The sequence below is a fragment of the Budorcas taxicolor genome, chromosome 16 (genome assembly GCF_023091745.1).
Source record: "Budorcas taxicolor isolate Tak-1 chromosome 16, Takin1.1, whole genome shotgun sequence".
In the NCBI taxonomy this organism is placed as follows: Eukaryota; Metazoa; Chordata; class Mammalia; order Artiodactyla; family Bovidae; genus Budorcas; species Budorcas taxicolor.
This window is the reverse complement of record NC_068925.1, coordinates 4,676,853-4,703,524: the sequence shown is the minus strand read 5'-3', so window position 1 is coordinate 4,703,524 and position 26,672 is coordinate 4,676,853. Positions and strand designations below refer to the sequence as shown.

At 42.6% G+C, this 26,672-nt stretch overlaps 1 protein-coding gene across 2 annotated transcripts in view; it reads left to right on the top strand.

Moving 5' to 3' along the window:
- Positions 1-8,510: 8,510 nt before the first annotated feature.
- The window catches only part of RBBP5 (RB binding protein 5, histone lysine methyltransferase complex subunit), a 39,466-nt gene continuing 21,304 nt past the window's right edge, over positions 8,511-26,672 (top strand). For both annotated transcript variants that reach the window (XM_052653472.1, XM_052653471.1), the window contains exons 1-3: positions 8,511-8,650; positions 24,689-24,714; positions 25,530-25,702. In XM_052653472.1, coding sequence (XP_052509432.1) covers positions 8,632-8,650; positions 24,689-24,714; positions 25,530-25,702 — 218 coding nt within the window. In that variant the 5' untranslated portion in view covers positions 8,511-8,631. The remainder of the gene's footprint in view (positions 8,651-24,688; positions 24,715-25,529; positions 25,703-26,672) is intronic.

Below are 26,672 nucleotides of genomic sequence, written 5' to 3'. Positions count from 1 at the left end.
TTTTTCTTATTTTAGGATCCTGTCCAGGACCCCACACTGCACTTGGTTCTTTCTCCCTGTGCAGTCTTGTGCAGTCTGGAAAAGCTCCTTAGTCTTTCCTGATTTCTCATGATTGACTTTTTCGAAGAGTACTAGTTAGTTCTTTTGTCAAAGGCTCCTCAATTTGAGTTTGATGTTTTAGCATAAGTAGACTGAATATTACAGGTACGATGTGCACCCTCAGTGAATTATATCCAAGGTGCCTGATGTTATGCGGCTTATTACTGGTGATGTGGACATTTATCACTTAAGGTGATTTCTACTGAGCTTCTCACTGTAAAATTACTCCTTCATTGTTAATAAGTTATCTTATGGTAGACTTTTTGAGAGTATGCAAATGCTGTTTCTTCTTAAACTTCTGCCTGTGTCACTCATTAAAGGAACTTGTTTGCACCAACTACCACTGCCTACCTAATGGTGATAGTTTCTTTAGTTCTTTTTAAAACTGTATTTATTTATTGGCTGCACTGGGTCTCTGTTGCTTCGTGGGCTTTCCCTAGGTGTGGCGAGCAGGGGCCACGCTCCAGCTGTGGTGCTCGGGCCTCTTATTTAGGTAGCTTCTCTCGTTGAGGAGCCAGCGCTCAGTAGTTACGGTACCTGTGCTGAGTTGCCCCCAGGCACGTGGGATCTTCCCAGGCCAGGACCAGGGATTGAACCCATGTCCCCTGCATTGGCAGGTGGATTCTTAACCACTGGATCACCAGGGGAGTTCTATGGTTCTTTTTGTCTCCAGGCTTATGGTATCCAGTCAAGATGCTGTTTCCCAGAGTTCACGTTAGTTCTTTTCTTCCCATCCTTTTTAATGTGGCTATGTTACTGCTTTATGATAGGGCCATTGTTAGTACTTCTAGTCCACTTGGGTTCTCTCCACCTCCTAGTTGGTTTTAGTTTGTTTATTTTGGGGGCATGTGATGTACCACTGTGGTTCTAAGGGTCGGAGTCATACAAAAAACACACTATCACTACTTCCTCACATCCCTTACTCCATCCACGTTTACCTCCCCCAACTTCTTCCATTCTCTTCACATCTGCTCCCTGTAGGTAACCAGTCTCCTTAGATTCTGGCTTATCTTTTCTGTATTTCTTTTACACAAATGGGCAGATGTAGTATGTTCTCTCGAATTCCTTTCTTTCTTAGGGCAGCATTCTGAAGGTAAATCTCTTGTGCTTTGTGCTTTTCTTTTAGCAGTATGTTTTGGCAACTATGTCGTGTATGTGTGTGTGTTAGCTGCTCAGTCGTGTCTGACTCTTTGTGACCCCATGGACTGTAGCCCGCCAGGCTCCTCTGTCCACGGGGATTCTCCAGGCAAGAATACTGGAGTGGGCTGCCATGCCCTCCTCCAAGGGATCTTCCCAACCCAGGTTTCCTGCATAGCAGGCAAATTCTTTACCAGCTGAGCTACCAGGTTAGCCCATTTTGGCAACTATTTTAATATCGATTCACAGAGTTCTCATTTTTTAAATTAAAGTATGATATTTACTTGTTTTTGTCTCTGCTGGGTCTTCACGACTGTGTGGGCGTTCCCCTGGGTGCGGCAATTGGGGGCTTCCCCATGGTGGCTCCTCTTTTTGCTGAGTGCCCCCTCCAGGGCGCTGGGGCCTCAGCGCTGCATGTGGGCTCAGTAGCTGCGGTGCACAGGCTCAGCTGCTCCACGGCATGCGGGATCTTCCTGGATCAGGGATGGGACCCGTGTCTCCCGTATTGGCAGGTGGATTCTTCACCAAGTCACCAGGGAAGCCTCATTTTAAAAAATTTTATCCACACCGTCAAGTATGTAGAATCTTAGTTCCCCAACCAAGGATTGAAACTGTGCCCCCCAGAAGTGCAGAGTCTTAGCCATTGGACCGCCAGGAAGTCCCCTCCTCATTTTTAGAAGCAGCTGCTGAGTATCCCACTCCAGTGTTCTTGCCTGGAGTATCCCAGGGACGGGGGAGCCTGGTGGGCTGCCGTCTATGGGGTCGCACAGAGTCGGACACGGCTGACGCGACGCAGCAGCAGCCGCTGAGTATGCCACTGCACAGTATGCCACAAACATATGAGCACTTATGTGCTTAGCGACTCAATCGTGTCCACTTCTGTGCAACTCATGGACTGTAGCCCACCAGGCTCCTCTGTCCATGGGATTCTCCAGGCAAGACTACCCCGGAGTGGGTTGCCATTACCTTCTCCAAGGGGATCTTCTCGACCCAGGGATCAAACCCAGGTCTCCTGTACTGCAGGTGGATTCTCTGCCATCTGAGTTATCAGGGAAGCCCATGAAGGCTTGGGTGGTTTCCAATATTTTGCAATTACACATAGTATGTGTATGTGCATCTTTCCATTGTCAGAGGTATATATTCAAGTGATTGTCACAGATCATTCTCCTCTTCCAACCCTCCCTTTCTTTAGGAATTGGGAGCTGTGCTAATGTTACTGTCCATAAAATGTCTTCTTTCTTAGCTCTCCCTTTGAAGTCTGTAATCTCTGACAGTAAGTATAGATTGTGATGAGGAGTATTTTCTGAGACTTTCTGAGAAAGTCTTCACTCTTTGTCTCAGCCAATAATTTGGGTGGCACCCCCAGCCTTGTTCTACAGTAGTGGTTCTCAGCTTTGTCTGAACATTAAAATCCCTGGAGAAGGCAATGGCACCCCACTCCAGTACTCTTGCCTGGAAAATCCCATGGACAGAGGAGCTTGGTAGGCTGCAGTCCGTGGGGTCGCTAGGAGTCGGATATGACTGAGCGACTTCACTTTCACTTTCATGCATTAGAGAAAGAAATGGCAACCCACTCCAGTGTTCTTGCCTGGAGAATCCCAGGGACGGGGGAGCCTGGTGGGTTGCCGTCTCTGGGGTTGCACAGAGTCGGACACGACTGAAGCCACTTAGCAGCAGCAGTAGCAGCAGCAGCAGGAGTTTTTTTATATAACATGCCTAGGAATGCTCTAGGTAGATTCTGTAATGAATGCAAGATCTCTGGAGTGGGACTCAGGCACCTATATTATTTTGAAGTGCACAAGAAATTCCAGTGTGTGGCTAAAGTTGAGAACCACCGGTTATATCCTTGAAATGTTACAATACTCTCCTGACCCTCACCATACTCCCTGTGATTTGAGCCAGCTGCAGAATGATCAGGAGGTGCTCCACTCAAGAGAATTCCCAATTTTTACCTGGAAAAGAGGTAAATACCTGCTGGCTTAATTTCAAGAGAATCTGTCAAAGCCTTTAATGAGGGCCTAGCTAAAAAAAAGTTCTTTCTTACATACAATCTGAATGACTGGTACAAGTTGCTTCTGGGTGAGAAGGAAGAATATTGAATTTCCCTTTCTCTCCTTCAACACACAAATCTGGGTCCCTTCCTTTGCAGTTGGTAGTATTAAGAAGACTTTGTAGGGAATTTCCTGGCAGTCTAGTGGTCGGAACTTTGCACTTGCACTGCAGGGAGGCAAAGGCGTGGTTCCTGGTCGGGGAATGAGGATTTCGCATGCTACACAACTTGTCTGGGGGAAAAAAAAAAAAAAGATTTTGTAAAGCAAAAGTCTATCAATAACACTTTTCCATCAAATCAAGGATACTACAAGTATAATACACCTGATTATCCTATCTTAGTTATTCTTAGTGTTAAGAAACAAACCCACTGCTGAATAGTTATTAAAGTGAAAGTGAAGTCGCTCAGTCGTGTTCAACTCTTTGAGACCCCATGGACAGTAGCCTGCACCAGGCTCCTCTGTTCATGGGATTTTCCAGGCAAGAGTACTGGAGTGGGTTGCCGTTTCCTTCTCCAGGGAATCTTCCCGACACAGGGATCAAACCCAGGTCTCCCGCATTGTAGACAGACGCTTTACCATCTGAGCAACCAGGGATGAGATACAATCAAATGTAAAAAATCTCTCTATTTCAGAGATACATAAATGTGGGAAAGTATACACATTAGAATTCGTGAAATACAGACCTTTAGCTTAGACTTCTCTGAACTTCACGCCTATAGGATCATCTGAATTTTTCACAGGCTCCTCAAGCCTAACATGCCGAATTGGTGTACCCTTCACCTACGTTACCAAAGCTATTCCTTTCCCTACATTCTCTATTTTGGCAAAGCGAACCGCCAAATCAGAAACATGTCAGTCATATTGATCTTGGCAAGGCAGCGGCGAGCGGGGCCGTGAAGCTAGCTCAGGAATCCTAGCCACCAGTGAAAAATGCATTTATTATGGAGGCCGAAACTGTAAGGTACAAATGCAGGTACAAATTTGTCATTGGAGACATAGCACAGGTGGGACAGCACGCAGAGAGATGTTTTAACATGGTGGCCCAAGGACGAAGGAGCAGATGAGACCGAGGAGGGGGTTGGAATGTAGGAACGGAAAAACCAGACCCTTATCTCTTTCCCTCCCCCATGGTGTGACTATTAATGGATTTCAGGTCCTCCTGAGCAATATAACCTGTCTCCCCCCAACCCCACAGGGAGGAGGCATCTGCCCTACTTGACCCCCACCCAGTATACAAGCCTCATCCAATCAGCAAATGCCCCACAAGACCCCTGTCCCACTCACTGCACCTTGGCTGCAAAAGTGGACTGAGGACCCTGCTCAACTAAGGACCCCGCTCAACACCGGTTCTCCCTGGAGCTGGCCCGCTGTTCTAACAGCGTCTCCCACTCTGATAAATTTTCCCTCTCCTTCTGTCTCATGTCTGGAAATTCTTTTCCTACCCAAGCCCAGCCCACGACAGTTAAGACAGAAGCAAGGCAGAGATGCACACCCACAGAGAAAGGGTGTGGGCATCTCCCCTGGTGAGGAGGGGCACGGTAAAGGCAGTTAAGTCTACACAGGGCAGTTCTGTCGGGTCTTTTTCTTTCTTCTGGGCGACCATCTGGTTCCTCTTCCCACCCTGACCTACCTGGGACCCTCCCCTGGGTACACACGCACCCCTCAGCCAATGTGGGTCTCCAAGTGCAGGCTTCTGAGAGGAGCAAGGTTCATTATGGCCTGGCAGTATCTCTTGACTTTGGACCCTTGTCCAAAAAGAGCGGGGAGTGGAGATCCCTTAATTCTTTACTCTAACAGGGTTTCGCCCCTCTGGGTCCTTACCGTGACTATTACCTTAAGGTGTTTACAAGAGACAAACACTGGCTATTTACCTTGTTTCTGTTGTTACTTCCATTTCGGAGGGCAAACAGGAAGCTGACTGTAAATGCCTTAACTGGAGCCCACCTATCTTTCAGCTCAAGAAATGCTAACAGTTTTAAGTATCCAGCCTGGAGCCCACTTCTTCATGCCCCATGAAATGTAAGCAGGAGGCCAGTTGTAAATGCCTAACCTGGAGCCCATATATCTCCTACAGCAACACCAGCTTGCTGCTGCTAAGTCGCTTCAGTCGTGTCCGACTCTGTGCGACCCCAGAGACGGCAGCCCACCAGGCTCCCCCGTCCCTGGGATTCTCCAGGCAAGAACACTGGAGTGGGTTGCCATTTCCTTCTCCAATGTATGAAGGTGAAAAGTGAAAGTGAAGTTGCTCAGTCATGTACGACTCTTGGCGACCCCATGGACTGCAGCCTAACAGTCCATGGGATTTTCCAGGCAAGAATACTGTCCATGGGATTTTCCAGGCAAGAGTACTGGAGTGGGGTGCCATTGCCTTCTCCAAACTTAGCATTACCACACACCAAAAACAACACTCTCCCTCCCCTCAATAAAACAAACAAAAAAAGGTGAAGGGGGGGTGAGGAGGTTTGAAAGAAATTAGTAACTGCTATTGTATGTCAGTACCTACTGCAGGAAAAGAAAAGTGTTAAGAATATAATTGTATAATCACCAGCCCACCACCCTGGGAAAAACCACTCTCTTAACACTACCCAGGACTTTGTGTACATTTTTTTTTTAAACCATAGTTGAGACCCCACTGTTCATAAATTTTGTACTTCTGGGGCTTTTTTTTTTTTGCTTAATAATAAGCATTTTCTTTCTTATTAAAGATATTTTAAATCATAATTTTAAAATATGTATATAATATTCCATCAGGAAATCTATTTTTCTACCAATCACTCAGGTTTTGTTTTTAATATTTTCAAAACACAGCTGTATGACTGCACTGAATATCTTTGCCCATGTATTTTTGTTACCAATTCTCATTAATTTCTTAAGACAGATCCTAGAAATGTACATATAGGGTGAAAGGGCTGAAGAGAACAATGATTGTCGATGTGTTCTCAGTATCTGCAGTCTTTTAAGAACAGCAGGGATTATAAGTCACTGTGATGATTCCATTTGGATCCCCACTGAAAATTCCTAAGTTACATAATTACAGCACTGTAGGTAACTGATGGATCAGACCACTTGGCTACACCTTCACTGGCTGTTCTATCTGGTACCTCGCTCTTGAATGCATTGCCTCTCTTTCCTCCACTGTGACTCTGAGTTTAAGTCTTCCTCATTTCTACAAAATTACTACAGTAATCTCCTGACTACTCTCCACCCCTCTAATCAATCCCTACTCCACACTGTCCTTATTTTCTTTCTTAAACATCAACCTGATCAGATTATTCCTTGCCTAAAAATCCTACAAAATGAATACTCCATCCAAAAAATGGGTGAAGGATATGCACAGGTCACCTCACAGAACAGGAAAACACACATTTGTACATGTGAAACACTGATGATCATCCTCATTAAGAAATAAATGTAACCATGACATTTTTTCACCTATCCCCAGTTGGCAGAGTTTCAGAGGATTGATTAATAACAAATGATTAGAAGGGTGTGCAGAAATACTCCTACAGTCATCGTTAATAGTAAAGTATTTTGGATGACATTTTGGCAATGTTTTGGATATGTGAAGGAATGCAATCTGCCTGTTAAAAACCAAAATCCAACCCACTCAATTTGAAGATCTAATTGGCATTATTAAACTAGATGGGTTAACATCCCCTCTAGTAAACAGAAGGGCACTCTGGAAGAAGGTACAGAACAGAAAGAAAGGGAAGTCGCTCAGTCGTGTCCTACTCTTTGCAACCCCCTGGACTGTAGCCCATCAGGCTCCTCCACCAATGGGATTTTCCAGACAAGAGTACTGGAGTGGGTGGCCATTTCAGAAGCTTCTTATAGGAAGAAGGGTGGGGTAAGGGAGCTATTAGCAGAAGAAAAGAAAGGATTATTTTTAGGCCAAGAAACCTTCTTTCAGGGAAGAAGGAAGTGGCAGGGGTTTTATCATGCAGATTGCTCCTTCAGGGGGAGTTTGGGGTGGAGACCGGAGTGGAGAGGGCCCAGGAGAGAATAACCTCCTTGGTGCTAACCAGAAAACTTCAGATAAGCCGATCAAGACTTTCTGGGGAAGGCTGAGCTAGCTCTTAGGTTAGGTATTAGATCTAGATTTGGTTATCTGCGGCTCTAGTGATGCCGTTTAGGGTTCATGGTTTTTGCTTTAACATGTCTAATTTCTCGGCCTCAATTACTGCACTTGGTTAAATGGGACCACTAGCTACCTTAACGGTCTCAAGGAAGTAAGATAATTTAGGAGAAAGCAGTAATAGTCAACATTTAGTAAGCATTTGCTGTTCTAAGTATTTCATATGTGTTAACTCATGTAATCTTCACAATAACCCTGTAAGCACCAACCCCATTTTACATATAACAAGACTGATGCACAGAGGGCAAAATACTGCCCAAAGGGTAAAGTTAGTACTAAGAGTGAAGCTGGGATGACTGGTTTTAAATCTAGCTTCAGTCCTTTTTTTTTTTTTTTGCTGCCAACTTATGCCCATCTTTGCTTTTTTTTTTTTTTTTTTTTATGATTGCCCACAGCATCAACAGTCAAAGTTCGTTTATATAGAGTTGGCCCGTTCGCTAGTTACATCAACTGTTCTGTCGTTGCTTCGGGTATCTCATCACAGCCTTGCCTGGTTGAGCTCCAGAGAACGCAGTCACCTCTCATTCCCACTCACTTTCGGCGTCCTGGAGAACGCTGGGTACACTGTAGATCCCTGGATAAATGCCGTTGGACGTTTCTGTGGGACCGACGACATACCTTTACAAGCGTAAAATAACTTTCCCAGACTGAGACAGGTACCCGACAAGCAGCGCGCGCGAGGACTGAGTACCGCCCTGACCGCCGAGAGACCCACAGCAAGCTCTGGGACCGACCTGTCCCGCGGGCTCCTTTACTTCAGCGGCGCCCAGCCGGAACCTTTCAGCCGCGGCCGAGGCACCCCGCCGGGACGGCGCGCGGAGCACACAGCAAGGGCGGGTGAGTCGTCTAAGTCAGTGCCTGAACCCTCTAACTCACGTACCTCGAGCCTCGGGGGGACAGCCCCAAATTCTGGCACGCGGAAAAAACCGAGTGACGACAGCATTTTCGTTCCTTAAAAAAATACCACAGTGAAGTGGTTCCGAGGGCGGTCCGTCTTCTTTTTGGTTAGGCATATTCGTGGACAGCCCGCCGGAAACGAAGGCGGAAGCGAGGGCAAGCGGCGGAAGCCGCGGGGTCTTCTGAGGCAGGGAGTCTCCGGGGCCTGCGCCGGCGCTCTGCGGCGCCCCCCACTCGGACGCGGGCTTCGCGGGCGGGCGCGGGCGTGGGTGTTGTCGCTGAGCCGAGGCCGGGCGGCCGGAGTCCTCAGGCATGAACCTCGAGTTGCTGGGTGAGGAGGGCTGTGGCTGGGTCCTGGGGAAGCTTCGGTCCTGGAAAGGAGGGGCCCAGGCGGAGGGGACGCGCCTGCAGCCTCAGGGACCCGGCTCTGGACGGATCTGTGGGCGCCTCGGTCTGGACCGGCGACTGGAGCGGGAAGCCGGGCTTCTGCCAGAGCGGAGTGCGTCGCTCTCCTCGAGCGCGCTTTGCAGTTCAGTGGTGGAACGACAGGGACAGGTAGTTTGCGAGTTACTTTCGAATACAGGGATCCCAGGTGCTGCAGGAGCCCAGAGCAGGACCAGAGTACGTTGGGGCGGGAACCTGGGAAGGGAGGTGAGGCTCTGAGCACTTGCCAGGGTTTGGTGAAACATGGGTGCTTAAGGAGAGGAACTTGTGTGTCTTCCAGCAGCAGTGCCTCGTTGAGTAAATGAAAAACTCTCAGAGGCTGCTGACCTGAAGGCGCTAAGCAAGTAAGTCGCACAGTTGGCACTGAAGTCCAGCTGTCTTGACTTTCTGTTTATGTTACTTACCAGGGACGCTGTGTAAAACACTGAGCAGTGAGCTGGAAGGCCGTTTTCTTTTGTCACTCTTTCTGATTCATTTCTTCTCTCAATCTGTTCATAAACTGTAGGTCTTTCTGGGTTTTCATTAGATAACGTTTGGCATCATAGCCTAAGGATGTCAGGTTTTCAAGAACTTCTAAGTGACTTGCTCTGTTTGTTTTTTAAAAAATTAAATTCAGAAGGTACACTGACAGTCCTAAGGACTGTAAAACTTTTTAAGGAATGCTTTTTGCTTTTAAGGGCTTCCCTGGTGGCTGAGTGGTAAAGAATCCGCCTGCAGTGCAGAAGACTCAGGTTCGATCCCTGGGTAGGGCAGATCCCCTGGAGAAGGAAATGACAACTCACTTCAGTATTCTTGCCTGGGAAATGCCAATCCATGGGATCATGAGTCAGACACGACTGGCCACTAAACAACAGCAGCAAAGGGCTAAGAACATCTAAAAGAGGGGAGTGAATATCTTTGGGGCAGAGCAAGAAAGGTAATCCAGAAAGAAAAACAAAACCTGTGGAGGATTTGGAGTTTTGAGTGGATATTTAAGACTGGCAAAATGTTGAAAATATTGGGAGGAATGCTTCTTAGGAATATGTTTGAGCTAAGGTGTTAGTGAAATGAATCCTAAAGGTATTTTCCTGCTTGGCCAGGTTGTGGGGACTGTGAATAACGTGAGAAGGTGAAGAGACAGGGTTGTTGCTGTCTGGTCTTTGGAGGCTCTTGAATGCCCAGCTGAGAAGTGTTGCTTTTCAAGGAAAGTAGAGCAGATGCATTAAAAGGTTTTCACCTGCTAAGTAACTTAGTCAGACCTGTGATTTTTTTTTTTTTAAAGGATTTATCTGACAACAGTATGGGGTGGAAGTCTTGGAAGTTGTGAAACCAGCTTGGAGGGCTAGAGTAGATCAGGGATATAGAAGATCTGAACCAGAAAATGGGAAGAAAAGACTCAGAGAATGTAGAGTTGACAGTTTGAAAATTGATTGCGTATCGTGGTGGTGGTGGTGGTGGTGCTGGTGGTAAGAAGAGTGAAGTGAAAAATAATGGGAATTGATAGTGGTGCTATTCATAAACATTTAAGAATATCTGGAAAAGACAATTAACATTGGGTATGTCAAGTGTTGACCTGGGATTTAGGAGAGAGGTTTGTATTTATGAGACAGATTTATAATACTCCTCAGGTCAGTTCAGTCGCTCAGTCGTGTCCAACTCTTTGCGACCCCATGAATCACAGCATACCAGACCTCCCTGTCCATCACCAACTCCCAGAGTTCACCCGAACTCATGTCCATCGAGTCGGTGATGCCATCCAGCCATCTCATCCTCTGTCGTCCCCTTCTCCTCCTGCCCCCAATCCCCCCCAGCATCAATCTTTTCCAGTGAGTCAACTCTTCGCATGAGATGGCCAAAGTATTTGGAGTTTCAGCTTTAGCATCAGTCCTTCCAAAGAACACCCAGGGCTGATCTCCTTTAGGATGGACTGGTTGGATCTCCTTGCAGTCCAAAGGACTGTCCAGAGTCTTCTCCAACACCGCAGTTCAAAAGCATCAATTCTTCAGCGCTCAGCTTTCTTCACAGTCCAACTTGTACATCCATACATGACCACAGGAAAAACCATAGCCTTGACTAGACGGACCTTTGTTGGCAAAGTAATGTCTCTGTTTTTAAATATGCTATCTAGGTTGGTCATAACTTTCCTTCCAAGGAGTAAGCATTTTTTAATTTCATGGCTGCAGTCACCATCCGCAGTGATTTTGGAGCCCCAAAAAATAAAGTCTGACACTGTTTCCACTGTTTCCCCATCTATTTCCCATGAAGTGATGGGACCAGATGCCATGATCTTCGTTTTCTGAATGTTGAGCTTTAAGCCAACTTTTTCTCCTCCACTTTCATCAAGAGCCTTTTTATTTCCTCTTCACTTTGTGCCATAAGGGTGGTGTCAATACTCCTACAGATAAGCCAATCAAAACCTTGTGGGTAGATGATAAGACCCAGGGAGAAAGTGGGAGGGGAAGAAAAGGAAACTGCGGAGGACAGATTCTTGGATGGTAATCAATATCTCAAGGATAAGAGGAGGAATAAATGATAATATATCAGCTAACAGTTACATACATACTGCTTACTGTGAGCTCGGCCTCATTTCAAGTGCTTTTCATAAATGTATTCATTAGAGGTAAAAGAATATGGGTTAGTGTGGCATCTTCCACAGAAGCAATTGTGGAGCAATTGAGGCTCAGAGCTGAGAAAGGGCTACTCACTTTTTGGGCAACTTGGGACTCCTTAGCAACTTGAACAGAAACTAATTACAATTTAGGAAGATGTGGGAGATGGACTGGAGGCAGAGTTGATTCTTGTTTTTAAAAACTTGGGGATGGAGAAGTAATAGGCACGTACCTTGAAAGAGAGCAGAGTCATAGGACGGAGTTTTCATGTATGGTACAGAAGTTTCGTGCAGGTAAAACTTAGCAAGGAACGTCAGCATTGGAAAGTTTAAAAGACTGACTGGACTCAAAAGATATAATTCTCTATGGGAATGACTGAATTTTTTACAGTGAGAAAGTTAATTATTGCAGATAAAAAGGGGAAAGGAACAGAAGTGATGTGACTGTGGGAGCATACTGAAGCATGTCTGGCCAGGTAAAGGAAAGGAATGATAGTGTGTTCTTAATATGGACTCTCAAACACTTTCACCTCTGCAACCACTGTCTTTCTTTAAAAAGAATTTATTTATTTATTGGGCTCTGCTGGGTCTTAGTGGCAGCGTGTGGGATCTAGTTTCCTGGGCAGGGTTCAAACCCAGCCCCCCTGCATTGGGTGCACTGAGTCTTAGCCACTGAGGCCTTACAGTGTATTAGGCAGTATGCGCTGGAGATAAAATTTAAGTAAGAGTTTTTCAAACTTAAGTCAGCTCACAGTAAGAAATATATTTTGTCATAACCCATTATATATACATGTAACTAAGTTTCTCAAAATGATGCTGATTGTTGTTTTGCTCCACTGAGCAGCTCCACTGCCTCTGGTATCTTCTGTTCTAATCTATTAAAGAACTTGTGTGGCTCACTGAGTAATTTATCCATTTGTGGTGGATTGGGTCCTAATGTTTGATAAACCCTGAAGTAAGATACAGTTTCTGCCCTGGATAGATACGTAGAACTAGGAGGAGAGGACTTGTAGCTCACACGGTATAGAGTCAGCCTGTGATGCAGGAGACCAGGGTTCAGTCCCTGGGTTAGGGAGATTCTGTGGAGAAGGGAATGGCAATCCACTTCAGTATTCTTGCCTGGAGAAGTCCATGGACAGAGAAGCCTGCTGGGCCGCAGGCCATAGGATCACAAACAGCTGGACACGACTGAGCGACTAAGGCAGACGCAGGAGGAGAGGGATGTAAACCAATGACTATGATAAGGAAGGAGAAGGCAATGGCACCCCACTCCAGTACTCTTGCCTGGAAAATCCCATGGATGGAGGAGCCTGGTAGGCTGCAGTCCATGGGGTCGCTAAGAGTCGGACACGACTGAACAACTTCACTTTCACTTTTCACTTTCATACATTGGAGAAGGAAATGGCAGCCCACTCCAGTGTTCTTGCCTGGAGAATCCCAGGGACGGGGGATCCTGGTGGGCTGCCATCTATGGGGTTGCACAGAGTCGGACACGACTGAAGTGACTTAGCAGTTAGCAGCATGATAAGGAACCACAATAAAGGGTAGGAATCCATTATGGGAATCCAGCTGAAAGAGCAGTTAATTCTGCGTTGTTGGGGCAGCAGTGGAATTTTGGGATGATTTTATAGCAGAAGCGTTATTTAAGTCACAGTAAAGATGGACTAGGATTTTTCCAAAGGGAAAAGATGATGAAGGTGATGACTGGTGCAGAGAACAGTGGGGGCAAGCTTGAGGCATGGACATGTGGTGAATACTCACATGCTGGTAGCTTACAGCTGGTGCTTAGGGTGGATTATGCAAGATTCTGCCCAGGTGCTAATGGGGAGTTAGTCACAGATAAAATGGTAAATACTGGTAGGGGCCAGATTATTGCCTTCTAAAATTGTGCTTAGGATTTTAGTATATTGTTTATTTTAGCAGGGGAGATTTTTGAGCAGGTAAGTGATGTGGTGAGATTTGGGTCTTAGAAAACAGGCTGCCTGTAGCAGCTGTGTTAAGGATTGATAATGGAGGCCAGACTGGAGCCAGGGAAATGTAATTACAGCAGCGGTGGTGCCAGATTAGCTTGCGGTATCAGTTATTTAGCCACCTGCAAGTTGCATTTCTCTAGAAAGAAATGGTGCTGACTCTTGTCATCACCTGTTAGATTGAGGAAGTGGAATGGAAACTGCTACTCTGGACCTAACTTAGAGTAGAAAAGAATTAGGTGGCAACTCAAAAATACTTCCAGTGGGGGAAAAGGACCACGAAATTTTAGAGTTCCTGCTACCAAGTTTTCTAAAGAGAAAGATGTTCAGCAATTTAGGGAGTAGGTATTATTCCGTGTCATCAGGCTGGGAGAAAGAAGTCTCTAAAGACCTAGAAAGCAAAAAGGCAGTTTGGAGAAAGGATTGTAACTAGAAAAAAAAGAGGAGGCCCCTGTGGGAACTGGTGTGCTCACACTGAAAGCAGTCTAAACTCAGATTCTCAAAAAGAGAAGGTTGTGTTGCTGAAAGTGAGTGTATGAGGGTGACACCAGCTTTATTTTTAAATTATTGGCATACAGTTGCTTGGCACCAGCTTTTAAGAATCATGCCAGGAGGGACTTCCTTGGTGATCCAGTGGTTAAGACCTCACCTTCCAGTGCAGGGGTTACAGGTTCAATCCCTGGTCAGGGAGCTGAGATTCCACATGCCTCTGGCCCGAAAAACCAAACAGAAACAATGGTCCACATCAAAAAAAGAAGAACTGTAGGTAATAATTTAAAAAGAAGTTTCAGGAAAGCTAATGTGATCAAAGGCCAGTACTGTACAAATGAGGCGGCTTCATTATGTGGAGTGTGAAGGCAAGGAGAATGGGGGGCAGCAGGGCAAATAAAGCGATCACTGGACATTGCAAAGGAAAGTCCTTCATAGGGAGAGATTTCGGTAGGTCACTTAGCTCACTGCTCTTGGTTGAATTACATTCCTTGGCCTTGGAGGAACTTGCATGTGAAATAATGTTGAGGATCTTTGTGTCTTGGGGAGAGAAAAGACATGCGGAAATAAAGGAGATGGGCAAAATTCTGACTTTGTAATAAAGGACAGGTGAGGTTTGGAAATCATAGACTAGTAACCTTGAGGTCAAATTTGGGTAAGTTTCTAGGTTATAGTGCACCAGGTTTCTTGGCCAGGTTCCAGTTTTGCCAGTGTTAATCTGACTGTGAAATGGATTATGATAGTACTCGCCTAATAGTGAGTGGAGAGGATTGAGTGAGACAGCACACAGAAAATCTTAGCAGAGTCTGACCGCCAAGCATTTAGTAAGGGTAGCTGCTAATGACAAACGCAAGGTGAGCACTTGAAAGAAATGATAAGCCAGCATGAGCTCACGTCCAGAAAACTCATTCAGTTTCTTTATGCTTCCCAAATTAGCATGTACGGTGAGTATTTGTCACAGCAGTGCAGGCAGTTGTCGTGTTTAGCCGCTGAATCATTTCTGCCTCTGCGACCCCATCGCCTGTAGCCCACCAGGCTCCTCCGTCCATGGGATTCTCCAGGCCAGAGTACTGGAAGGGTCGCCATTTCCTTCTCTGGGGGATCTTTCCAACCCAGCGATCAAATGCACGTCCCCTGCATTTGCAGGCAGACTCTTTAACACTGACCCACCTGGGAAGCCTGTTCCTACACGTTAGGAGGTGACAGAGCTAATGGTTTCTAATGCATTCGTGTTAGATACACGCCCATGGTACAGAATTTTAACTATAAGTGCTTATTTATTTGCTCATGTCTTTGTTTGCCATGGCATGCCAGATCCTCATTCCCGGCCAGGGATTGAGCTTATGTCCTCTGCGTGAGGTGTGGAGTCCTAACTCCTGAGCCACCAGAGGATGCACGATAAATGTTTATTTTTTTATAGGTGGTCTTTTTTCCCCCTGCCTCCTCCTTCCTTTGTTGATAATCCCATGTATCTCCTTCCATATTTTTCTCTCTGCCTGTTCGTATGTGTGTATATACACATGTTAACAGAAAAATGAGATTGAATTATATATACTTTGTGTCTTTTTTCCCTTCAGTAGCACAAATCAAAGTTTTCAAGAGAATTAGTGTAATTTATCCATATTTGCCTGGGAAGTCCGATGGACCGAGGAGCCTGGTGGGTCACAAAAGAGTTGGGCACGACTTAGTGACGGCGCGACAGCAGTCCGCCTTTGAGTACAGCAGCTCATTCATTCCAGTAATGATAACGCGTTTGCCTTGTCTCCAGTTGGCGGGCAGGAGTTGGTTTTTGGGGTTTTTTTTTTTTTTTTTTGCAATCAAGAGCAATACTTTAAAAACCCTTGTCCTTATGTACCATTGTTGTATTTCGGTTTCCAGTTGTAGGATTATTGAGATGAGGGATATTTTTGCTTTTAATAGATGCTGTCAGAGTCCTTTTCCAAATGGCTGTAACAATTCCCATTTTTATATAGACGGTGACTGAAAATATTCCTTTATTCACATTTCCGCCCCCAGCAAGTGTTCTGTCTCTAAATTTTCCCGTCTGACGGATGAAAGTGGCACCTCATTTTTCACTTGATTTACACTTCTCTGAACTTGATGTTTTCCTTTGTTTAGAGGCCTTCTTATTTCTTCTTGTTTATTCATATCCTTTAGCCTTTTTTCTGATTGTTTTTCCTTATTGTTGTATAGACTTGCTTTATAGTATAGATACCAACTCTTGTCCGTCATCTACATTGCCAGTTTTTGTAAATCTTTTGTTTATGGAAACTTGTGCCGTGTAAAATGTTCCAGTTTTTATATAATCAGATGTATTTCTCTCTTTCTTTTGGTTTTCTAATTTTGTTAAGGTCTTCCCCACCCTATATTATACATGGAATCTCTCAAATGTTTTTCTAAGATTTATGATTTTAGAAATCACTAATTTACCTGAAATTTATTTTTATATGTGATATGAGAGAGGAATCGGAGCTGTTTTTTCTCTCAGATGGATAGTTAGTTGTCCATCCATATAAAATAAATTCTCCACTAAATTGAAATGTCATTTTTATCATATACCAGCAGCCTTGCAATTCATTTAGAATTCCTTCTACATTTGTCTTTAATCCATCTGGAATTGCATAAAATTTATTAGTTTTTGGAGAAAGCCAAAGCTTTTCTGTCCCAGAATGCATTGTAGATTGCCTTTTCACTTATTCATATTTTACAGTCTTAACTAAGATTTTATAGTTTTCTTCTTTATATATGGTATGTCGGATTACATTTTCCCTTAAATATTTATGTTTGTAACCACTGTGAATGGAATTTCCCCCTTCATTTTCATTTCTGGATATTAATTGCCAATGTAGAGAAAAGCTATTAACGTTTGAATGTTTTCCTGATATAAAACCACTTTGCCTTATTTTCTTACTAATTTGGTGGTTTTTTTAAAAATTAACATTTCTTCTGTTTTTTAGATAGTGATGCCAGAAAAGAGAAATAGTGTTATTTCCTATATTAATGTTTAAACCAATTGTTTCATTTTCTTATTCCATTGGCTATTATTAGAATGAGCTATTGAGTTTTAGCAAATTTGTTTTTCAGTATCTACTCATAGGACTGTATGACTTAGACATTCTTGACAAAGGATATACATTCGAATGCATTGCGCTGCTGCTGTTCCTTTGGAGTGAGTTTGGGTGGGCCTGTTCCTCCCCCGACTTAGACATTCTTGACCAGGGACATACATTCGACCGCGTTGTGCTGCTGCTGTTCCTTTGGAGTGAGTTTGGGTAGGCCTGTTCCTCCCCCTGACTTAGACATTCTTGACCAGGGACATACGTTCGAAGGCGTTGTGCTGCTGCTGTTCCTTTGGAGTGAGTTTGATGGGCCTGTTCCTCCCCGGCCCCGCTCCCCTTGCTGTGTACCATTATGCCTTCTTATACGGTAGAATAATAAACTCCAGATTTTTTGTGTTTAGAATTTGATTATAGTTATTTACGTTGCTAGAAATTACTTTTCTGTAGAATTTATAGGTAATTCATAAACCTTGTACCCTTTATGTTCTTAAGTGAAAGAGACTTGTTTTCTTTTTCACCCGTCTCTATCAGATTTTGTTATTAGTTGTGTTGGTTTTGTAAGACACTACTCTGTATTTTTTCTGCTTAGAAATAGCTTGAATAACATTATAATTATTTGTGCCTTGAGATTTAGGAGGAATAAACCATTAAAAAAACCATATGGCTCCTAAACATATGGGCCTGCTGTCCTTTTCTTAATATTAAACATTGAAAAACTTTTTATTTTAAGGACAGGTCTTTAACAACATTTAGGTGTGTTCTTTCCTCATTGATCCAGTCAAGAATTTTTCTTCTGTAATCAGTTTTGGAAATATGTCTTTTGTTGTGAGAGTCATTCATGTTTTTTGAATTATCAAGTATATTATGAAGTTAAATCCGACTAGGGTTTATTTCTCCTTGGCAGCTATATTTGGGCATCTTTTTTCCTCCACTCCATAGTTTTTAAAACCAAGCCCAAGAATCTAATCAGAACAGAATGTTAAATGTTAGATGGTGAGAGATGGAGAATGTAAAAATTGCCTTAAACCTCTGGGGAAGTGGCTTTGTGCTGCCATAACCCTGCTTGACAAATTCTTGCTCAGGCTCCTCCCCCAGAATGGCTCAGATGAACTTAGTGTTTTTATATATCACTTTCTCTTTGTGTTCCTTTAGATGCCTTGTTATCCTGTTAACTAGGATGACCCTCAAAAAGGCTTCCCAGGTAGTGCTAGTAGTGAAGAACCTGCCTGCCAATGCAGTTTTATCCCTGGGCTGGGAAGATCCCCTGGAGACGGATCCAGTCTTCTTGCCTGGAGAATCCCACGGACGAGAGGAGCATCGTGGGCTGCGGTCCACAGAGTCGCAAAGAGTTGGATATGACTGAAGTGACTTAGCGCACAGACCTTCAAAAAAAGCGGGGAAAAAACCATCCAGTGCATAAAACAAAAGTAGAAAATCAGGAGTCGTCTGTGCTGAAGCATAATCATACATTAAGATGGCCCGAGGATTCTGGATTCTCTCAGAGTCTTTTTGTTGTTTCTGACCACGCTGCATGGCTTTCAGGATGTCAGTTCCAGGACCAGGGGAGGGATCTATGCCCCCTGCAGTGGAAGCGCTGAGTCAGCATCACAGGACCCCAAGGGAAGTCCTTTCAGAATCTTGAATATGGCTTTCCTTTCTCTGAACACAGCCAGTTATGCTCTGCTCCTTCCTGAGGGCTTCATATTTGAAGATTGTGGTTTTCTGTGTTGTTTTTAATTTTTAAATGACTATTCCTTTTTTCTCTTAATCATGTGAATACAGATCTCTGTTATTGCTTTGGAAAGATATATAGGATATTTTGTTCATCAGTTCAGTTCAGTCGCTCAGTCTTGTCGGATTCTTTGCAACTCCATGAGCTGCAGCATGCCAGGCCTCCCTGTCCGTCACCAACTCCTAGAGCTTGTTCAGACTCATGTCCATCGAGTCAGTTTTGCCATCCAACCATCTCATCCTCTGTCATCCCCTTCTCCTGCCCTCAATCTTTCCCAGCATCAGAGTCTTTTCCAGTGAGTCAGCTCTTCGCATGAGGTGGCCAAAGTACTGGAATTTCAGCTTCAACATTAGACCTTCCAGTGACCACCCAGGACTGATTACCTTTAGGATGGTCTGGTTGGATCTCCTTACAATCCAGGGGACTCTGAAGAGTCCTCTCCAACACCACAGTTCAAAAGCATCAATTCTTCGGCGCTCAGCTTTCTTCACAGTCCAACTCTCATATCCATACATGACCACTGGAAAACCATAGCCTTGACTAGACGGACCTTAGTCGGCAAAGTAATGTCTCTGCTTTTTAATGTGCTGTCTAGGTTGGTCATAACTTTCCTTCCAAGGAGTCAGGTTCTTTTAATTTCATGGCTGCAGTCACTATCTGCAGTAATTTTGGAGCCCCCCAAAATAAAGTCTGACACTGTTCCCACTGTTTGCCCATCTGTTTCCCATGAAGTGATGGGACCAGATTCCATGATCTTTGTTTTCTGAATGTTGAGCTTTAAGCCAACTTTTTCACTCTCCTCTTTCACTTTCATCAAGAGGCTTTTCAGTTCCTCTTCACTTTCTGCCATAAGGGTGGTGTCATCTGCATATCTGAGATTATTGATATTTCTCCCAGCAATCTTGATTCCAGCTTGTGCTTCTTCCAGCCCAGCGTTTCTCATAATGTACTCTGCATATAAGTTAAATAAGCAGGGTGACAATATACAGCCTTGATGTACACCTTTTCCTATTTGGAACCAGTCTATTGTTCCGTGTCCAGTTCTAACTGTTGCTACCTGACCTGCATACAGGTTTCTCAAGAGGCAGGTCAGGTGGTCTGATATTCCCTTCTCTTTCAGGATTTTCCACAGTTTATTGTGATCCACACAGTCAAAGGCTTTGGCATAGTCAATAAAGCAGAAATAGATGTTTTTCGGGAACTCTCTTGCTTTTTCCATGATCCAGTGGATGTTGGCAATTTGATCTCTGGTTCCTCTGCCTTTTCTAAAACCAGCTTGAACATCAAGAAGTTCACAGTTCATGTATTGCTGAAGCCTGGCTTGAAGAATTTTGAGCATTACTTTACTAGCATGTGAGATGAGTGCAATTGTGTGGCAGTTTGAGCATTCTTTGGCATTGCCTTTCTTTGGGATTGGAATGAAAACTGACCTTTTCCAGTCCTGTGGCCACTGCTGAGTTTTCCAAAGTTGCTGGCATATTGAGTGCAGCACTTTCACAGAATCATCTTCCAGGATTTGAAATAGCTCAACTGGAATTCCATCACCTCCACTAGCTTTGTTTGCAGGGATGCTTTCTAAGGCCCACTTGACTTCACATTCCAGGATGTCTGGCTCTAGGTAGTGATCACACCATCGTGATTATCTGAGTCGTGAAGATCTTTTTTGTACAGCTCTGTGTATTCTTGCCACCTCTTAATATCTTCTGCTTCTGTTAGTTCCATACCATTTCTGTCCTTTATCGAGCCCATCTGTGCATGAAATGTTCCCTTGGTATCTCTGATTTTCTTGAAGAGATCTCTAGTCTTTCCCGTTCTATTGTTTTCCTCTATTTCTTTGCATTGATCACTGAGGAAGCCTTTCTTATCTCTCCTTGCTATTCTTTGGAACTGTGCATTCAAATTGGTAGATGTTTCCATTTCTCCTTTGCTTTTTGCTTCTCTTCTTTCACAGCTATTTGTAAGGCCTCCTCAGACAGCCATTTTGCTTTTTTGCATTTCTTTTCCATGGGGATGGTTTTGATCGGTCTCCTGTACAGTGTCACGAACCTCTGTCCATAGTTCATCAGGCACTCTGTCTATCAGATCTAGTCCCTTAAATCCATTTCTCACTTCCACTGTATAATCATAAAGGATCTGATTTAGGTCAAACCTGAATGGTTTAGTGGTTTTCCCCACTTTCTCCAATTTAAGGCTGAATTTGGCAATAAGGAGTTCATGATCTGAGCCACAGTCAGTTCCCGGTCTTGTTTTTGCTGAATGTATAGAGCTTCTCCATCTTTGGCTGCAAAGAATATAATTAATCTGATTTCGGTGTTGGCCATCTGGTGATGTCCATGTGTAAAGTTTTCTCTTGTTCATAATGCATATTAATATAATATGTGTGTTAGGTTGGTACAAATGTAATTGCGATTTCTGACCATGAAGTTTAAATCATTGTAACTAGGCTCAAATACGTCTTTACTAATCAAACTAGGAATCATTACAATCACAGTTTTGCCAATGACAAATAAGATTGTTTATTCCTGTGGCATAAAAATCCATGCTTTGGTATTTGATGGACTCTTGGAAAGCTTTTTCTGCCTCCTGCTGGTTGTGGAAGTGTTTTCCCTGCAAAAAGTTGTTCAGATACTTGCAGAAGTGGTAGTGGGTTGGTGGGAAGTTGGTGAATATGAGTGATGAGGCAAAGCTTTGTAGCCCAATTCATTCAGCTTTTGAAGCGTTGGTTGTGTGATGTGTGATCAAGCCTTGTCACGGAGAAGAATGGGGTCCTTTCTGTTGACCAGTGCCAGCTTCCAGCTTGGGGTGTCTGGTGCGTCTCGTGGATTTGCTGAGCACACTTCTCAGATGTCATGGCTTCCCCAGGATTCAGAAAGCTGCAGTGGATCAGAGGGGCAGGAGACAACCAGACAGCGGCCATGACCTCTTTGGGTGCAGGTTGGCCTTGGGAAGTGCTTTGGAGCTGCTTCCCAGTCCAGCCTGACCGTTGCCCGTTGTCCTATGAAATCCACTTTTTATCGCACATCACAGTTTGAGAAATGATCTGTTGTTGTGTAGAGTAAGAGAAGACAGCAAAGTGATTGTATTTTATTTGCAGTCCTCTTATGAGGCTGCAAGAAGCTTGTCAAGCCGTTTTATCCTTCCTATTCACTTCAAATGCTGGACGACTGTCATTGTCAAGCTCTTTGGCAACTTCAGCTTCGATGATCCTCTGAATCGGTGCTTGTCAGCTTCCAGTGGCCCGCCACTGTGCTCCTCATCTTCAAGGCTCTCATCTTCCTTTGCAAAACTTCTTAAAGCACCATGTTGTGAGTTGTCTTTGCTGCTTTATGAACTTGAATGAGAAAATTGCTAGAATTTACTTTTTGTCTAGCATCATTTCCCAAGTTTAAACTAAATATAAACAGCAAGTGATAAGTCATTAGCAACAAACAAAACAAGAAATGTGCATTAAAATGATGTATAACATAACCATATTTAAGAATGTATTCCAGTATCAAATGCAAGGTTCAGCAATTCTAAACTGCAGTTACTTTTGCACCAACCTAATAGTATTTTATTTAGGAAACAAACCTTAAATATGTTAATATTTCTATAAGCATACAGAAATATATGGAAGCTTTTACCTTGGTGAGTGGGAATGAAAGTCACTCAGTCGTGTCCGACTCTTTGTGACTCCATGGAATTCTCCAGGCCAGAATACTGGAGTGGGTACCCATTCCCTTCTCCAGGGGATCTTCCCAACCCAGAGATCAAACCCATGTCTCCCGCATTGCAGGCAGATTCTTTGCCAGCTGAGCCACAAGGGAAGCCCAAGAATACTGGAGTGGGTAGCCTATCCCTTCTCCAGCAGATCTCCCTGACCCAGGAATTGAATTGGGGGGTTGCAAGGAGGAAACCATCATTTTTTAATTACACATATTTGTATTACTTACATGTATTACTTCAGTAATTTTAAAAAGATTTTTTCAAAAAAAGCCTATCTTGATCTGGTTTCAGCTTTTCATTTCATTGTTGTCTGTAATATTTGAATGCAATCACACTAAAGTATTAGATAAAATGATCGCCTTTCTTGGCAGGGGCCAGTTGTTCAGCTTCGTACTCGTCTTTTAGTTTTCTTAATTTTAAGGCCTGATTTCTTTTGACTAGTTCTAATCTTTTCATTGTTTAGATTTCTATTAATTTTTATAAAGGATAAAATGTAATAAAATTTATTTTCAGATATTCAAAAATCAGACGTCTTTTTTAAAAAATTGAAGTACAGTTGATTTACAACATGAGTTTCAGGTGTACGACATAGTGATTCAATATTTTTATAGATTATACTCCATTTAAAGTTATTATAAAGTATTGGTTATATTCCCCATGCTGTACAATATATCCTTAGAGTTTGTTTATTTTATGCATAATAGTCTGTACCTCTCTCCCTGTCCTCTGTCCCTCTCTCCACTGGTAACAAATGGCAGCATCTCATTCTTTTTTATGCCTGAGAAATATATTATTAGTTATATAAATATATATGTATATACATACACACACACATCCATATATATGCACACTTGCCGTAGCTTCTTTACATGTTCATCTGTTGATGGGCAGATAGGTTGCTTCTGTTATCTTGACTATTATAAATAATGCTGCTATGAACATTAGGTTGCATGAATCTTTTTGAGTTAGTGTTTTCATTTTCTTCAAATATATACTCAGGAGTGAAATTGCTGGATGATATGGTCAAAAACTAAAAATAGTAGTCTTTTTTTTTTTTTTAATGGAATCTTACTTGGATATCCTAAATGTAAACAGCTTTCTTGGAGCTGTAGTTCTAAGAGTATAGTTTAAATATCACTGTAATAAAATATTTAGGTAATAAGTAAATATTGATAAAGATGTTGCTGCATTAAACAAACTTCTGACAAGCAGTATCATCATACTGTAGCTCAAAATGTTATTCAGTTCAGCTCAGTCACGTCTGGCTCTTTGCGACCCCATGAACCGCAGCACGTCACGCCTCCCTGTCCATCACCAACTCCCAGAGTTTACTCAGACTTATGTCCATTGAGTCTGTGATGCCATCCAACCATCCTCTGTCGTCTCCTTCTCCTCCCACCTTCAATCTTTCCCAGCATCAGGGTCTTTTCAAATGAGTCAGCTCTTCGCATCAGGTGTCCAAAGTATTGTAGTTTCAGCTTCAGCATCAGTCCTTCCAGTGAATATTCAGGGTTGATTTCCTTTAGGACTGACTAGTTAGATCTCGTTTCAGTCCAAGGGACTCTCAAGGGTCTTCTCCAGCACCACAGTTCAAAAGCATCAGTTCTTGGACACTCACCTCTCTTTTTCGTGCAGCTCTCACTTCCGTTGATGACTACTGGAAAAACCACAGCAAATGTAATTTTGCCATTTACACATGAGTAATAAACAGTTTTTAGAAAAAATTTACACTAATGTGTAAATGCCAAATTTAATATAGGAAAGACATTCAGAGATGTGTGTATCAAAATGTTATTTGCTGAAGAAATTAATATAGAGAATTTTGTGTTTAACCAACTGCCAAATTATGTTATAGCCTAAGTGCTATTGTTTGGACTGGAGATGAATCCTGTTGGTTGACTGCTGTTAGTGAAGGGTTTAAGAGAGTAGTTGAGATTTAAGATAACTTGACTGATTTGAGCTTTTAAAGTTTGTTATATAAAAGTAACTGTAAAACACACCATTACATGTTTACATTAAAAACATTTTAATGAAAAATAACTATTTTCAAACAAAAAATATTCAGTGAGAAGAGAGGTATTGTTTTGCATTCTTACAATCCTGTTTAATGTTTGCCTGGATAGAAGTTGTCTGGATTCTGTATTCACAGTGTTTCACACCTTGAATAGCATCAGTAGAACTTATCTGTAAACTTATGAGATGATGAGAGTAAAAAGGCAAGTGCCATGCTGGTATGATAATGGAAATCATTGTGATCTCAGGGAGCCCCTGCACAAGCCCCAGGTCCCCACCCGCTCTCTGCAGGCCGCTCTACACGGGGAGCTGTAGGGTTCCTGGTACGTTGCACATGTTCCATCAACTCTCTCTCTTTGTTTTGTTGCAGAGTCCTTTGGGCAGAATTATCCAGAGGTAAGAGTATAATATTGTGATTTTAGAAACATGGTAACTTGCTAGCTTTTATGTTTGAGTAGAGTAAAGACTACATTTTCATCTTTTTTTTCTTTGATAATAGAAGCATTAAGTGTGATGATCTTTTGCTAAAGAAATAACTGAAGTTTAATTTTGAACAGGGTGGAACGTAGACAGTCCATATTGGTTGGGAATCTCAGTGTTGTAAATCTTATAGTTCATTTCCCTTTAAATTTAAAAAAGACTTTGATTAAAGCATTGTTCACAAACCGTACTGTCACCTGTATGAAAATGTGTTTTTTTGTGTGTTTTTATAGTTTTGATCAGTGTTTTTACATAATGATATGTATACTGTAAGTGTGCTTTCCTTTTTAAAATGTAAAAATATTTTGTAATACTTGGATTTTTTAAATGGCTTGATATTAATATAAATTTATTTGATTTTCCTAGGGGTTTTGTTTTATTAATAGATTATCTTTTTTGGAAAAAATTTCAAGAACTCTGACTGCTTGATCAGTAAGATGACTCTTAGTGAATCCTGGTTTATTTTGCCTAATTGCCTTCTGGAGAATTTGTATAAAGTCATAGTAATATAAAGGATTGGTCACATCTGTTTATAACAATTCTCTTTTAGTTTTTAGAAGTATTTTTCCATTTTTGTTAGTTTAATAAATAAAAGAACACACATAGATTATTTTGGTATATATCATAGTTTAAATTCAAAAAAAGTATTATAGATGTTGGAGAAGCTTTTAAGAAATGATTTGGATATCTGGGAATCACTGTCTATTTCTTCCCTTCGCTTTAATTTTTAGGAGGCTGATGGGACTTTGGATTGTATCAGCATGGCCCTGACTTGCACCTTTAACAGGTGGGGCACACTGCTTGCAGTTGGCTGTAATGATGGTCGAATCGTCATCTGGGATTTCCTGACAAGAGGCATTGCTAAAATAATTAGTGCACACATTCATCCAGTCTGTTCTTTATGGTAAGGAGTTTTAAAGTTTAATGTATTAAATATGAATTAAATTGGGATGAATTGTAACTGTATAAATTGCCAGTCTCATTAGATAAATTTTAATGTTTAAAGTTCCGAGTATTTGGCCATTAGTAACAGAATTTCTCCTAGCTTGTAGAAGGGTTGAACTCATGCTGCTGTTGAGCACTTCTGTGGGGAGAAATTCGCTGCAGTATATGGGCCAGGGCCGGGCTCTGTCCGAGAATGCTGCAGCGCTGAAGTGAGACGTTTGCGGATGGCAGCTGCAGGCTTACTTGTGATACGGACCTTTTCATTCAGAACAGAAAGATCTTGGTTAGGAGGGGAGCTTGAAAGTTCAGGTGTCCAGCTTGTCCTGTTCTTGAATTACAGCAGTTGTAGTGACCACAAACATGCCTGTTCCTTCATTGAATTGTAGTTATTAAGGCTTTCTATCAAAAATATTGAGCTGAAACCTGGTGTTAAATAAATTCCCTTTGATTTTATTCTTATTCTCAGGGACTATTTCTTTCCGAAAATTTTATTTTGGGGCAACACTTCTTTTAAATGAGCTTGGGATCAAAAACACCTTATCTGGTCTACATTTATTAAGCTAACATGCTTCCTTTGGCCTAAATATAAGCAGCAGTGGTATTATAAAGCACTGGTTTGGGAGGAGGCATGAATCCCAGTCTAGGATTGGCCACTAATGAACTAGCAGCTTTGGCCAGAACTTTTCTCTGAAATGTAAAATGAGAGAACTGGCCTGTATAATTTCTTAAGCCCTTTCTAGTTCTTTTGCATTTTATTTCTTTTTTATTATTGTGTTTTTGCAGTAAAGATTTAAGTAGACACGTACATTTTTATCAGCTTTATTAAGATATGTATAATTCACATGCTGTAACATCCATCCAACTAAAACATACATTTCACTTTTTTATATTTTCAGAGTTGTGCAGCTGTCATCACAATCTGCCACTTA